This window comes from Komagataella phaffii, chromosome 1, assembly GCF_000027005.1.
Source record: "Komagataella phaffii GS115 chromosome 1, complete sequence".
NCBI classification, from domain to species: Eukaryota; Fungi; Ascomycota; class Pichiomycetes; order Pichiales; family Pichiaceae; genus Komagataella; species Komagataella phaffii.
Genome location: NC_012963.1, coordinates 1,264,415 through 1,278,995, shown reverse-complemented (window position 1 = coordinate 1,278,995; position 14,581 = coordinate 1,264,415). Strand labels below are relative to the sequence as shown.

The following is a 14,581-nucleotide window of genomic DNA, read 5'->3' as shown; positions in this document are numbered from 1 at the left end:
ATTGAAACTCTCTTATCTATACTGGGGGACCTTCTCGCAGAATGGTATAAATATCTACTAACTGACTGTCGTACGGCCTAGGGGTCTCTTCTTCGATTATTTGCAGGTCGGAACATCCTTCGTCTGATGCGGATCTCCTGAGACAAAGTTCACGGGTATCTAGTATTCTATCAGCATAAATGGAGGACCTTTCTAAACTAAACTTTGAATCGTCTCCAGCAGCATCCTCGCATAATCCTTTTGTCATTTCCTCTATGTCTATTGTCACTGTGGTTGGCGCATCAAGAGTCGTCCTTCTGTAAACCGGTACAGAATTCCTACCACTAGAAGCTTGAAATGGGGAGGGTTTCAGCTTTGTATCCCGATACTGTGCTTTAAAAAGGGAGTCCAAACTGAAATCTTTTTCGGAATCATTGGATGATACCTCTGTATTAGATCTCCTATGTATCGGTTTCCTCGGGTAGATAGAACTGTCGACAGAGTCTCTAGCAAATTGAGAATTGGCTTTAGACTTCGGAGAAGTAGGTGACGATGTGGTAGATATATCAGCAGATGAAAAGACTGAATTTTTTCTCTCTGGTGATGAGTTGATTCCCTCTTGGTGTTGATATCTTGAACCGGGCTCATGTTGAACCTTTGAATTCAAAAAGGTAGCTTGAAGTTGCTCATTGACAGCATCTGCCACGTCGTATCTTGCAACATCTTTGGGAAACTGATACGAAGTGTTCAACATCTTTGTTGCGGTATGACAAGAGCACTTCGTTGTACTTTTATCAGAGAAAAGAAACACCTCAATTATGGTATTTAGGTTTATATATTACGCAAATTCTATTAGAAAACCCGCTCTGACGTTTTGTTCCGAATGAATTGCTTTTTTCTTCGATTTGCAGTGCATAGCGTATCAGGTCAGGTCTATTGTTTTGGTATGCATGGTCCTATTCTTAAGTGCGTAGCTTTCTTCCTTGGTCCCAAGATAGAGTTTAGGACGCTGAAATAGGAGAGTCTCGGTCTATTCTGTTAATACCGTTCTAGATTCGAGCAACTGTCACATTATTGCTGGAAGCATTTACTTCAATATTCGAGATTAACATCATTGTTGCGACTTATTGTTTCTTTTTGAATGCCTGATTCAGTAACGAAAATCTAATTGCTTTTCCATCTGCTCTTTGGGGAAACTCTGACCATTTGTACATCCTCTATAAGTGCACATACACTGGCATTTACATCTCAAACACAGGACCAAATCCTGCTGACTTCCATGCTCTCATATCAACGTTCCAGTTTCGCCATTGCACGAGACGCTCCTTAACATCAAGAGAGTCCACGTAATCACTGGAAACATTGTAAGTGTTGAACCGCTGAAAACTAGAGCTGGATTTCAGTTGCGAACGCGTGGAATCGAGACTGTTCTTTGGGATGTTATCAAGTAAGTCATCTTCAATTTTGATACTGGATTCCACGGCTTCTTTCTCAGTCAAAAATTGTTCCTCGATATTCTTGGCATCCGCATTTTTGGTGTCTTCCTCCACATCATCACCTGCAATGACATTAGAGTCTAATTCTGGAGCGGGGTCTTTAGAGTTTCTCAAATTTTCTCCTGAATCACTGCTTAAAGTCACGGGATCTCCAAACTTCTTCAAGCGTAATTCTTGAAGCTCTAAGAGAAGGGATGCATTCTCTTCATTTAAACGGCTATTCTCGACCTGAAGGGAATGATGCAGTTCTTCTGCCGATTGTAAATCAGCTTCGAGTCTCTGGACTTTTAATCTCAACTTGTCTATTGCTTCACTTTCAAACCTAGGTTCTCTTGAAACTATTACAGAGCTTGGTCTTTCATGGTTGCTAGTATTCTCGACTTGGCCTATTAGACTGCCATCATTGTTACCAGTGGTTTCTTCAAGTTTGGCATGAAAGAGGGAATTCTTGACAGCAGTTTGATCCTTACTTTCAAAATGTGGGTTGCTAGTTACTCTCGGTACGGAATCACTACCCGCATGCAAGTCATGGTCCGTAAAACTGGTGTCACGCTCAGACGAACCGTCTTGGTGAATATGTGGTCGGACTTGTGCATCAAATGTAAGGTTATCCTGTATCATTTGCTTCGTATTCAAAGTTAATTCCGCACTGTGGTTTGAAATAGATTGGGAAGTGAAAGAAGTAACAGAAGTGACAATATCCTTGGCAGTGGGTTTGTTATTCTTGAGGAAAGAATACTCATTCTTGCTAATCTCTGGGTTGAATGTTATTAGTTCGTCAGATATGGAGTGGAGGCTTTCCCTTTCATCTTTGATGTCCAACTCTGTTGGTTTATGGTCGAGCAGTGAGGTGGATAGTTCCTGCTCAATAATTGGTGATGACAATGAAACATCACTGCCATCCAAAAGTGACTCATAGGGTTTATCAATGTGCTCGCAGTTGAAAGGATCATAAGTTTCATGAATTTCGGTACTTGATAGAGTCTTTTCTTCCATTGTTTTTGTACTTAACTGCTCATGTCCATTCTTACAAGCCAAATTGAATAATTCTTGCCCATTTTGGGATTCTGAACTAAACGGGTCATACGTTTCGTTTGACTTTGGCTGGAATGGATCATAGACTTCTCCAGTAATTCTTTTAGTGGAAAGATCGTTATTGATACTATCGCACTCCTGGTTAGCAGTGCTGGTATCAGCTTCTGCATGATTTTCTGGAAAGCTGTGCGTTGTAATGTCATCCTTAATTTCTAAGACCGGAATTGTTGTCTCTGTCTGATTTTTCTGTTTTCCGACTTTTTTATTAGATTCAATGGCTTCAGCTTCAAGCTGTTCAGTCCCTCTAAAGTCCTCAGATAAACTCAAGTTCCCCATCAAGCCGGGGGCTCGAGTGGTTTCATTTTTCTTTTGATCCGAATGAACCGAAAACTCGTTCGGCTTAGATACATCAATGGCCGCTTCGTGCCCCATAATTCTTTCGATTTCAAATTGGTCATCATTTTCTGAAATGCTATTGGCAAAGGGGTCGTAACCTTGATTAGCAGTTTCTAACGAGAACGATGCCTTTTGACTGGAATAAGTGTCAACAATACTATTAGATATTGTTGCTGGAACTCCACCTGACGCTTGTTGGTCTTTAGACTGTTCGTCAAAATCATTGATTACTAGATCCATTGGAGTTTCACTGGATGGTAATTCTGCCAATGAACCATCCCCACCTACCATTTCAACCCCGGATTCGTTTTCACTCAGTGGTTCTTTACTGACTTTTTCAATCTTGGGGGCGAACTCGGCGCTCTCAACTAGCTCAGAATTTAACTCCTCTTCTGCAAGCGACTTATCAAAAGCTTCTTCTTCCACTGGTTTGGATTCTTGCTCATCTAGCAATTCTTCATCATCATCACTAAACACACTTTCTAACATCATTTCTATCTTTTTCTTCTCTAATTCCTTCTCAATTTGTTCAGTCTTTTCATATGATCCATCAGAATGGGTGTGCGAATGTCTCCTCTTGTACTTCGACTTCTTTTTCAGTTCTTCAAACTTTCGTTTGGCAGCTTCAAGTTTCTCCAATCTAGAACTATCAAAACTCATTTCCGGAAAAACGTTTCAGGAGTTTGGAATTGGATGCCAATAGTCTGTGCGAATGCTTTATCGCTGTCACTAAAGTCTGTCTTTCTTCCAGCGGCGTCTCCCACGAAAAACGAGCTAGAGAGGTCAATATTTTTTGCATCTTTTGGGCTCGAACAAGGAACTTGGACACGCTCCAGGAAATAATTCCACATCCCAATTTCAGGTTTTCGATATTTGGGTGGTTCTTCCAAGTTGACTTTTGGAGCGGCTATCATGAATATGCGATCTTGAAAGTTACTATCCAATTCTTCCAATTGCCTCCGAATTTCGTTCCATTTAGTAACGAATTGTAAGAATCTCTTACTAGTAGATTTCACAGGAAATCCTCCTTGGTTACTGAAGACTACGATTAGGTAATCTTGAGATGCAAGCTCTTGAAGTTTTCTAATGGTATTGGTATCGAACCATTTCCAGTCCCTTTCGTGTTTTGGAAATGTGCTGCCTGATTTAGTGAGTATCAAGGTGCCATCCAAATCAAATCCAGCTACTTTAAAACTTTCCTGATCATTTTGAATCTTTGGTGGCATATCACTAATGCAATCCAAACTAATGTCCCATCCTTTCAATTCTTCAACTAAAGTTGCCCCTGCCTTACCCAATATCGAAGCTGGAGTTTTAGTTTTTGAACTGAGTGCGGAGTGTCTTTTCATGCAAACATTTTTACCCATTAGTGACAGAATATCCTTAGACATTGCAATGCAGAACCGAGAGAGAGGAAAAAAAAGGAAACAGCTTCTGAAAACGAAAAGCGCCGAACTACTAGTCATTTACTCTACAACCTTAGTTTCATACACCCTCTTTAATGAAAGAAATTCGTAATCCTTATCATCCCTAATAATCTATCTACAGTAAAGAAAAAAAATAAGTTCTTATCTAGCACGACAAAGAACTTCCCCTCCAACGTATCTATCAGCAGCTTCCTGCAACTCGATAAGCTCCTTACTACGAGGAAGTTTCACAAACATAACTTCTCCAGGTTGTAATGGATCGATGATACGCACCTTCAGCCCACTAGCTAGAGCCTTGATTTCCTGCTTGGTAAGTACTAGTCTTCTGTTGGGTTTGGACACTAAAGATAGCTTAGAAAGAACTGGTTTGCTGTTTTTATATTTTAGGTTCAGCCAAAGTCTTCTGGTAGCAATGTTGTCCGGAGTTACTTCGGTAGGAACCAAGTCAGGTCCAGCAATTGAACCCTTTTGAATACCCTTGATAAATCCATGTTTATATAAACCAGTGGCTACTTGGAGGTGTAATCGGGTGAAGGGAACAGCAGCCATGTTGAAATGCACCCGCGTACAGTTCTGAAGATGTGCACAGACGTTTGCCAGTTGTACCAATGACATTTCAATGTAATTAGTTGATTTTGGCTGATCCTACCTACTGCACTCGATGTCGAGGGGAAACTTTTTGGAGTTGGGAATTAGCATGGGTTACCCGGTCAAGGAGAAAGTAGGAAATTGGGCTGAAAGAGAATTAAAACACTGAAATAGACGATGGTATAAGGGATGAAAACAGTCTCATTTAACTAGTTTCCCTGTGTATATAACAATTTTGTAAGCAATAAATTATTTCATTTCCAGGAAAGAGTGTGAGCTAGAGATTTCATCTGACAAATTCGATGGACCAAGATGCTGTTGGATGTAATCAGTTTTGTCGTTCCAGTTTTCCAAAAGCTGGAGAGAACTCTTAATCTGTCCGGTACATCAATAACACCATGTTCAGACAAACCCTTAGGTTGGGAACTAGAATGAGGCATAGTCCCAAATTCTTGGGCACTTCCCAGATGGTGGAACAGTTTCCTTCCATTGCTGCGAGAAAGTATTCTAACCATCCATCGTCATCGTTCAATAACGATGGTGGCCCCAAAGTCAGGCATTTCCTTTTTGTAGGACTTGTAGGTACTATGCTTTTCGTTTTGGTCGTCAATAAAATCAACGAGCAAGATCCTAAGACTTCATTGGCCAAGAAAAAGAATACCTATTCAGAGCAAGAATGGGAAAGTTATGTCGCCGGTCTTAAACGTAAGAAGCAAAGGTTTGATTCTTCATCGAACAAAGAATTTTATGCCGTTCCATTTGCTAATAAAAACCCCAAACAGATTGAAAACCTGAAGCGTAAAGTCTCTAAGTCCTCTTCCCAGGAAGATGTTGGTGTGGTTGATATAAATGAACTCATTGCCAAACAAATGAACAATTCAGAATCAGCCTACGGTCTTTTATTGAAGACAACTCTTGTGGAGAATGACCCAAGTTCCCAATCCTGTACATATTCTTTCAATTGGAATTTGGCTAAAGGTATCTTCTCCAAGCTTGTTTGTGATGAGTTGACTAGAATGATCAATGAATCTCCTCAATTGGACCGATTTCTGTTGTTGAATTTTCCAAATAACTTGCCAGAGGCAATTAAATTCGAACAAGATGTTGCTAACATCACTGAGTTAATCGTCTTCAATGAAGAGCAAAAAGAGGACGTTGTTGTCAAGTATTTTGACACTGTTGATAAGGTCTCAATCAGCAAATAATGATGTGCCTGGTGCTGTATAACAATTTAAGACATTCTAGGTTTGTTTTGTGCTTTTGAAGCCAAAAACATGTTCTACTTCTTGGGCCTTTTTCTGCCTTTTGATACGACGCCTTTCTTTTTTTCTCTTGGTCTCCTCTTCTTCCAAGGCCTTTCTCTTAGCAATCATTTCTCTAACATTCAATTGAACATCTTCAGATTCAAACATATTCTCACTCCTTTTGATATTGAGCTGTTCTATTCTCTGCTTTATCATTTCCAAGGTGATTTCTTTTGAAGAATTATTATTGGTACCAAAGCCAGCCTTGACCAGGTGAGGTTTACTGTTCAGATGATCAATGAACTGGAGATTATCCTTGTAAGTAAGGTTACAGTATTCACAGTAGAATCCGGCATTTTTCCCCCGTTTACTGACTGTTGCTTGATCCGCGGATATTAGACTTATTCTGTTCAAAGTATCTGCCTTTAGTAGGATTTCCTTTCTTTCTTTTATGTAATCATCAATGTCACGATCCTTAGGAGGATTTAATTTTGCTTCCTTCAGCTTCCTCTTCCTGTCTAGTGCTGCTTTAGCATATTCCTCTTTATTCCAAGATCTCCGACCATATTGGTTCAGCGTTGGTTCTGCCATTTGTTATGTAGCGGGAATGAGTCTTGAGGAGGTCTGATGTCAAGATAAAGAGATAGCTCGCGATCTCCGAGATGAGCTTCTGTGCTTATGTAAATTATAAACTCGTTAAATTAATAGACTGGGAAAGTTCACAGACCTCAAGATGCTCAGAACGGTTAGAGAAAGACACTGTATAAAATATACCATCGAACTAAGTGCAGCTTCAATAGTAATAGTAGTATTCCCATTGCGGAATATATGAATAAACTACATCTCTACAACTCCATGTCATCTATTAGTTATACATCTATTCGTCTTGGACAATGGTTCCTTTCTCGGAGACGTAGATACCGTCCAAGAATTTACGAATATCCTTGTTTCTAACACGGCAAATCTGTTGGACATCGGCACAAGTTTGGGAGACGTTCTCAATGGAGTTACCCTCAAAGATTAGCTCATCCTTCAAAGCAGAAGAGTTGGATGCAGTGACACCCTCGTAAACTTTGACCTCTCTGACTCTCTTCTCACCCAAGAAGTTTCTGATCTCAACGTACTGATTACCGTCTCTCTCGAGGAAGTTGACATTAATTGGGAAATGCGCATAAACCAATCTCATCTTGTACTTGTAACCCTTGGTGACACCAGTGATCATGTTAGAAATTAATGACTTGACAGTTCTCAAAGCAGCAACGTGCTTTCTGTTACCGTGATGCACAATGATCTTAATCTCGTTGTCGCCAGATTTCTCAAAAGCAACGTTTATGTGCTTCAGATCCTTGGTCAGTTCACCTCTTGGTCCAGTCACCTTGATAATTCTGGCCTTAATAGACACAGACACATCTTCTGGGACTGTAAGGACTTGCTCAGATAAAACGTATTTCATCTCGTATTGATTGGTACTGTTTCTAAATTTTTCACACTCTAACGGGCCTGAAGCGATAGAAAGCGAATTTTTCAGTTGAATACACGACTTTGTTAATAGTGTGTAAAAACAGGAAATCGCAGTCACAGTGTAGTTTTCTTTTCCTTGCCACTACTAGCGAAGTTGCTGCGAAACGAAAGTCCCCTGATGGAAACGTACATATGTACAACAAAGTTTGAGATCTTGAAGAAGCTTACCTGTCTTGGCAAAGGAGTACACCTTTATTATTATCACTGTAATTCCCGAAGACTACTCGCAGGGATGTCTATCCAGATCAATCAACTGTACTCCAAGAATCACTAAGAATTGTATGTAGTTGAATGTCAGCAATTGGGGTCCTGTTGACGAGTACTGCCCAAGACTCTACTGCCTTTAACGCGCATGTCGGGAGGGTACCCAAATGTAAAGATTACCTGTGCTCCATCTTTTATATGCGCAATTGGGAGGGGGGGTAAAATCGAACGAGGCATGTTTACACCCTTTGGTGTTTGTTTGGCCAACATTTTTTTGCAATACCTCTGGTTCAACTTTGAAAAGTTTCTATGCAATCCTAGAGACATTCCCTAGACGGAGTATGGGAAGTAAAGACCACATTGGTTGACAGAAACCCAAATTTCAATGCTTCCCATTTTTCGTTTAGCTTTCCTGTTTGTAAAGACCCGTGTGGACTTGTAGCTCAGGAAATTATTACCATGAGGTGACTACTCTAACCTGTAAAGAGCTTGGCATAAATAGCGTATGCACACCTGCAGTAAGTTGTACATAGAAGATTCTCAAAGCAATAGCTCTTTGTAAATGCACGTTCTGCAGGAACTACCTTCCATAAACAATCAACAGGGGTAACGGTAGTCAACAGCACAAAGCATGAACAAGAACTACTAGAATATGTTCTAGTGATATGCACACGACTCACATGGTTCACAAGACTTAGCTGAAAAGACTGAAACAGACGCGTAAGCATTTTCATCACTTAAACAACCTACAATCACGCCTTTACCCTATCTTTTTACTCTTACTATAACCAATATAAACAAAAGTTTAAACCCAAAAAGAATGAAAACGACCCTTCAACAAAAGCCACTCAGTCTTCCAATATTTTACTCTCGAGGAACGGATCCAAAACACTAACATTTTGCATCGCAGAGATCAGTCGCAGCTAATAATAATAATTGCGCGCCACATACCTCGCGTAAAATCAATGGAAGTATAGATGGTAACCTATTCCTGGAAGAATACAAAGTCATTTAAATCAAATGCATTAGCGGTAAATGGTGCTGCAGACCACGAAACTTAAGTTTGCTGTTATCTTTTTCGTTTGTTCTTTTGTTGCAAATTGATTCATCTTAAATTAACTACGCGTCTCGAACAAGGGCGATTGTTTCATCTCAATTCAAGAGTTAAAGTAGAGTAGTAGGTACGCCGAAAACGGTTGACTTGGCATACCAGTTAACAAGAGCAATCACCTGATCGCTATGCATGTCAACTGATATGTGCCAACTGAACTGCGCCTCCCTGCTACAGAACTTTCCCCCCCCCCAATCAAAGAGAAAAAGCCGATGGAGCCTGCTGTAATGTGTAAAGATGAATCCGTCATCACTGCTGGATGATGCAACCGATTCGACTCGCTAATGTCATAAGAATTAAAAAAATCATTGATGGAACCTGATGGAGCTGTAGTAATGTAGTCGGTGTCATTTTCGTGTTTTATTTGTAAAGTATTTGAACTCAACAAGAAGTTCTCATCGGACTCTATTTTTAAGTTACCTGGGTTAATAAAATCAACTGAATCCTCCGGAAGACTCAAAGGAGTAGAAACATAATTGTCTACTGGTTGTTGTTGTTGCTGTTGCAACTTTAAATGTGTGAGAGTTGACTTTTCTTCATCTACGTCTGAAAAATCGGATGACAAAGGAGATGGAAGTTCATTCAACTTCTCCTGCTTGATAGATGTGCTCTTGTTTTTGTCGTTTAAGACTTTCATTTTCCTGGGTAACTCTTCGTCCTCTTCTTCGTCGTCATATTCAGCGACGTCATCTTCGTCCAGATCCTCAGTCAAAGATCTGCGAGTGGATGTAGATGCTTTCTCCGATTTCGAAGAAGTTGAGAGATCAGACATGGGTTCCAAATCAGAAGATTTGGGAAAATCGACTTCCGGAACTGTTAAATCCAAATCTGAGACGGTACCACCTAAGGCTTCCAACCTTGAAACAATGATATCTTGTATTTCTTTCAACTTGTTAGTGGCTTTGGCTGATTCTTGAAGTGCAGATTCCAGGTCGACGACGTGGTTTTCCAGAAATTCAACGTGTCTTCGTTTCTTCTCTCTGGAAGCATGGGCCGCTCTCCTATTACGTAGGATACGTTCCACTCGACGCTGCTCCTTTTCTTCTTCCGTCTTTGCTCTTTTACGAGGTGGAAGTGGGCTAGCTGTCTTATGAGAAGAATCTACGGGCATTTTCTGCGATCTGATTCGACTAAGGAAAATCTGTACTATTTTTATAATATTGACAAAAGAAGATCGGTGGCGATCTAATTGTATTTATAAATCGTTTCCGAATCGACAAGGGATGAGTCGGGTAACATGCTCGTTCTCTATTGCGCTGCGGATAGTGTGAGAATGACATAGAGACTACTCTTCGCGTTCCGAAAAGGAAGTACCGTTTGAGTTATGCAGACTATTATTATTAGGAGATTAACTGAGATGAAATATAAAATCTTTATCAAAATTTTTCATAATGTAAGAGTCAGTACATTTAATAGCGGTTAAATACGAAGTTCAAGTACCAATTTGCTACGAGGTTTGATTGAAAGTTTGCGCTCGCATACTGGGGCACGGAAGAACTGTCTAGACCAGATGTAATTTGCTCAAGACTGGAAAAGAACCACAAAGCCGCAGCGGGCGTAACGGGAAGGGGTTCCCCAAAGAAATTATATTACCTAATAATTTCTAATCGGTGAAATTTGGCAAAGAATACTAAAGAACCCAGTTTCATAGATAAGTATTCGCGGTGAATAGCGCGTTATGAGTGGAATTTCCATGCATGCTGAGAATATCAAGTTACTGTGTGGTATGGTTTGGGGCTAATGCCTTGGTGCAATCAAATGGTCCATTTGAATACACTTTGATAAGAAAGCTCGTTTTATGCCTGAGGATTGTAAGTCTGCTATGATATCCTCTGTGTAATAGTACACCGCAACTGGGAAATCGTAAAAGAGATTTTTGGGAACTCATATCTATCACATTCAAGACATTCTAAGTTTTGTCAATTCAAGATGGCTATGTATGTCAGGCTACAGGTTGTCGATTGCATTGTTCCCGTACACTTGATGTGCTCCCATCTAAAATAATAGAGGATATAGTTAACCACTGTTGACTCAAGTTTGGTCAAACAACTTGCTCAGCAGATAAGCTTCATTATTTGCAATAGAAAATCAACTTTAGTCACTTACAATAAGGGGAATATTCGAAGGTTCCGTTTCTGTATTATAGCTGCTACCTGAGTTAGAACGGTCTTTAGGCTAGTTGCAATATATCCAACAGAATGGGATCTGGACGACGTTTTCGAAGGTTAAGATCATTCGTCTTTCTCTCGTAGAAATTTTGTCAATACATTACTCCCATATGAGTGCCGGAATTCTTCATAAACTCAATTAATCCTTTGACGAGAGATATGTCTTAGCTTTACATAATGGGGATTACTTTTTGATACATAATACAAGGAGCATTGAAAGAAAAAAAAAAAAATTAAAACATTGACCCTTGAGTTGTTACTCGGTCCCTTTTTACAGCCAGCGACCAAAATATGCTATCTGACATCCCGGTCACCGGTTAAATAGCATTAGGCTGTGAGTCTGGCTGGCCCGGGCGAACATGAACATATTGGCTGCAATCAGTCACTATTTGATTCAACATTACTCTTGTTTCAGATACTTAATGGCCAAAGGACTGCGGTTTTGATAAATCTGACATGAGCCCAAGCTCATCTTTCAGAATGGTATTGAATGAAATTTTCCTGGTAAGTTAAAACATGGATATATGCGTTTCTAGGAGTTGAGATAGTTCTACGAAACCGTTATTCAGTGTCTGCAAATATGTCCAGGCAACCTATCGTGGACAAAGACGATGGATGTCGGCTCTATGATGAAATCAGCGGTCGCCCTCTTTTTGGATACTGACGTTCTTGATGTCATGCATTTTTGAGTGAGACACATAGCTTGGGTGTCACACAATAATAAAAACGCAGGGCTGTGTACAGCTGCGTCTATAATCCACACATTTGACTAGTAGCAGCATGGCAGCTAACACTGTTGATAATAACCATGATGTACGCAAATGCATTTCATTCAGTCTTCGAAGGGGCAAGGCAAAGGAGGTAGATAATGAGGGCCTCGAGTGAAGTGTTTTTAAATTTGTAAAATTGGAAAACCTTTCTTCCTGAGAAACCTTACTGTTCAGCTTACGCTAGAAATATTTTGCCTATATGTATTTCCGCCACGCCAAGAATTGAATTACTTCGTCTGTATCTGTTTTCTCTCCAAGACTATAAATAAACAAACTCGTCCAACTTGATCAAGTGCCTTACCGAATGTTTGTGATCCAGCTGGCATTCCTATGTCTAGGCGTCAGCCTAACCACTGCACAACCTAGTTCACCTTTCAAGGCAAATAAGTTTCCTTTTAAAAAGGTTCACTACTCATCAAACCCTAGCGATCGCCTTATTAAGCGAGACAACTATAAGAAGCTTGACTTGAGACATCTTGGCGTCTTGTATACTGCGGAAATTGAAATTGGTTCAGGCAAAACTGAAATCGAAGTTATTGTTGACACCGGATCTGCAGATTTGTGGGTAATTGACTCAAATGCAGCCGTATGCGATTGTCCTATCTTGAGATACAAGGTACAAGTGTTTCCACCCTTAGTCAAACTGCCAACGTAACACCCCTATCAGGTAAACTTTTGAATGGACTTCAAGAAATTGGCATTGTAACTGATGGCAAAATTTCCAAAAAGTTTCAGGAAAACCATCTTTTGAAGAGAAACGAGGCCTTGAATTTTGATGTCGATCTGAATAAGCCCATTTGTGATCAATTTGGATCCTTCAATCCACAGTCATCAAGAACTTTTCAAAGCAACGACACAGCATTTAGTATCAGATATCTGGACAACTCTTTTGCCAATGGATCGTGGGTGAGGGATACGGTTTATGTTGGTGATTTTGAAATTGACCAGCAAAGTTTTGCATTGGTTGATATCACAAATAACTACATGGGAATTCTGGGCCTTGGTCCTTCTAGTCAGCAGACAACCAATAGTGATCCTACAGATAACAGTTTCACTTATCTTGGTATTCTGGATTCTTTGCGGGCCCAAGGATTCATTAATTCAGCCTCGTACTCGGTTTATCTGGCCCCAGATGGTAAGACTGATGATACTGATCACGATGATGGTGAGATCCTGTTTGGTGCTATCGACGAGGCTAAAATTAATGGACAGTTGAAGTTGTTTCCATATGTCAATCCTTATAAATCGGTATACCCTGACCAATACGCTTCATACATCACCGTTTCCAGTATTACTGTAGCCAGTTATTTTAGTAGCCGCTTGGTTGAAAGAATCCCTCAATTAGCTCTTTTAGACACTGGTGCCACATTTTCTTACTTGCCAACTTATACGCTGATACGTCTCGCCTATGCCATCCATCCTGGTTTTGAGTATGTCCGACAACTGGGTTTATTTATTATAGAGTCAAACGTACTCTCCAGTGCGAGACAAAGTACCATTGACTTCCGGTTTGGCAAAGACGTAGTAATTCGATCCAATGTTTCAGACCATCTACTCGACGTATCACAATACTTCACATCTGGACATTATCTTGCACTTACCATCCATGAAAGTGTCGATGGGCTTCTCATTTTGGGTGACACGTTTATCAAGTCCACCTACTTATTTTTCGACAATGATAACAGTGAATTGGGTATTGGTCAGATCAAAATTACCAATGACGAGGATATTCAAGAAGTTGGTGAATTCACCTTAGAACGCGATTCAGACTATTCTTCTACATGGTCCATTTACTCTTATGAAACTTCTTTGGATCCCTTAAGCACTGGCACTGGTACGGGGTCAACCTATTCTCCTACTCGCAGTACTACAGCTAGAAGCGAACCGACTACGTCTCGACGCTCCACCACCCTTCAACCCAGAACAACTGTGATTCCTTCTATTGACAGGCTTTCATTGAACAGCATAACTAGTCATGGTTCCTCTACTAACGGAACCTCCCCAACTAATGAGACTTCTTTTGCTGAGGATGGAGGAACTTTGACACCCGAAGAAGCTTCTTTGACAACTTCACTAAATTCTGCTACTATTTCTGAGACTACTTTTGTCGATGTTGAAACTTCTACTACCAATGGTGCTTCAGTTGTATCTTTGAGTGTTGGTCCCTGCATTATTGCCTTCCTACTACTCATCTCTTAAAATACGCGTTTATGACTTTCAATTGACTTGCAACTATTAGATTTCATGCGTAATTCAAGTTTTCGAAGCCCACAGAGATCTTTATTACCGTGTTCAAATGATACAAGTAATTGGTTCCAAGACGGTACCAGTTAGTTGGATTCTTACTCCGGGTCACTAAGACATCGGATACTCAAGAATAGTCTTGAGCTACTTAGAGCTCAGTTGTACCGTTTTCTGATGTTCATAGAAAAACAGATTCACACTTATGTTGCTTTTATGACCCTTTGCTTTTCCCTATACGGCTGGACAAAGTAACTGCTTTTTTGCGATTGCTTTATGATCTATTTTTATGGATGATTGCCAATGATTGAAGAACCTAGAACTTGTTTTTGAAAAAAGATTACAAATTTTCATGACAAGGATGGTTTTTTGAAGCACATAACTGACTACGCCCTTTTGAT

General features: G+C 40.2%; 9 protein-coding genes across 9 annotated transcripts; 2 read left to right on the top strand and 7 right to left on the bottom strand.

Annotated features, from left to right (window-relative positions):
• Nucleotides 1-16: 16 nt before the first annotated feature.
• Nucleotides 17-733, bottom strand: PAS_chr1-1_0388 (Hypothetical protein; the record flags this gene model as incomplete). The annotated part of the gene is made up of 1 exon (XM_002490001.1): nucleotides 17-733. One exon carries the CDS (start codon nucleotides 731-733, stop codon nucleotides 17-19), a length of 717 nt encoding a protein of 238 aa, XP_002490046.1.
• A 487-nt stretch (nucleotides 734-1,220) lies between these two features.
• PAS_chr1-1_0387 (Hypothetical protein) lies at nucleotides 1,221-3,398 on the bottom strand (the record flags this gene model as incomplete). Its single annotated transcript, XM_002490000.1, has 1 exon — nucleotides 1,221-3,398. One exon carries the CDS (start codon nucleotides 3,396-3,398, stop codon nucleotides 1,221-1,223), a length of 2,178 nt encoding a protein of 725 aa, XP_002490045.1.
• Nucleotides 3,399-3,562: 164 nt separating this feature from the next.
• Nucleotides 3,563-4,297, bottom strand: PAS_chr1-1_0386 (DNA 3'-phosphatase that functions in repair of endogenous damage of double-stranded DNA; the record flags this gene model as incomplete). Its single annotated transcript, XM_002489999.1, has 1 exon — nucleotides 3,563-4,297. The coding sequence occupies one exon, from the start codon at nucleotides 4,295-4,297 to the stop codon at nucleotides 3,563-3,565; it is 735 nt and encodes a 244-aa protein (XP_002490044.1).
• A 177-nt stretch (nucleotides 4,298-4,474) lies between these two features.
• Nucleotides 4,475-4,948, bottom strand: PAS_chr1-1_0385 (mitochondrial 37S ribosomal protein MRPS8; the record flags this gene model as incomplete). Its single annotated transcript, XM_002489998.1, has 1 exon — nucleotides 4,475-4,948. The coding sequence occupies one exon, from the start codon at nucleotides 4,946-4,948 to the stop codon at nucleotides 4,475-4,477; it is 474 nt and encodes a 157-aa protein (XP_002490043.1).
• A 371-nt stretch (nucleotides 4,949-5,319) lies between these two features.
• PAS_chr1-1_0384 (Hypothetical protein) lies at nucleotides 5,320-6,126 on the top strand (the record flags this gene model as incomplete). The annotated part of the gene is made up of 1 exon (XM_002489997.1): nucleotides 5,320-6,126. The coding sequence occupies one exon, from the start codon at nucleotides 5,320-5,322 to the stop codon at nucleotides 6,124-6,126; it is 807 nt and encodes a 268-aa protein (XP_002490042.1).
• Nucleotides 6,127-6,162: 36 nt separating this feature from the next.
• On the bottom strand, nucleotides 6,163-6,756 carry PAS_chr1-1_0383 (Component of U4/U6.U5 snRNP involved in mRNA splicing via spliceosome; the record flags this gene model as incomplete). Its single annotated transcript, XM_002489996.1, has 1 exon — nucleotides 6,163-6,756. The coding sequence occupies one exon, from the start codon at nucleotides 6,754-6,756 to the stop codon at nucleotides 6,163-6,165; it is 594 nt and encodes a 197-aa protein (XP_002490041.1).
• Nucleotides 6,757-7,042: 286 nt separating this feature from the next.
• Nucleotides 7,043-7,618, bottom strand: PAS_chr1-1_0382 (60S ribosomal protein L9; the record flags this gene model as incomplete). The annotated part of the gene is made up of 1 exon (XM_002489995.1): nucleotides 7,043-7,618. The coding sequence occupies one exon, from the start codon at nucleotides 7,616-7,618 to the stop codon at nucleotides 7,043-7,045; it is 576 nt and encodes a 191-aa protein (XP_002490040.1).
• A 1,498-nt stretch (nucleotides 7,619-9,116) lies between these two features.
• On the bottom strand, nucleotides 9,117-10,112 carry PAS_chr1-1_0381 (bZIP transcription factor (ATF/CREB1 homolog) that regulates the unfolded protein response; the record flags this gene model as incomplete). Its single annotated transcript, XM_002489994.1, has 1 exon — nucleotides 9,117-10,112. The coding sequence occupies one exon, from the start codon at nucleotides 10,110-10,112 to the stop codon at nucleotides 9,117-9,119; it is 996 nt and encodes a 331-aa protein (XP_002490039.1).
• Nucleotides 10,113-12,243: 2,131 nt separating this feature from the next.
• Nucleotides 12,244-14,138, top strand: PAS_chr1-1_0379 (GPI-anchored aspartyl protease (yapsin) involved in protein processing; the record flags this gene model as incomplete). The annotated part of the gene is made up of 2 exons (XM_002489993.1): nucleotides 12,244-12,555; nucleotides 12,669-14,138. 2 exons carry the CDS (start codon nucleotides 12,244-12,246, stop codon nucleotides 14,136-14,138), a joined length of 1,782 nt encoding a protein of 593 aa, XP_002490038.1.
• Between the last annotated feature and the right edge of the window lie 443 nt (nucleotides 14,139-14,581).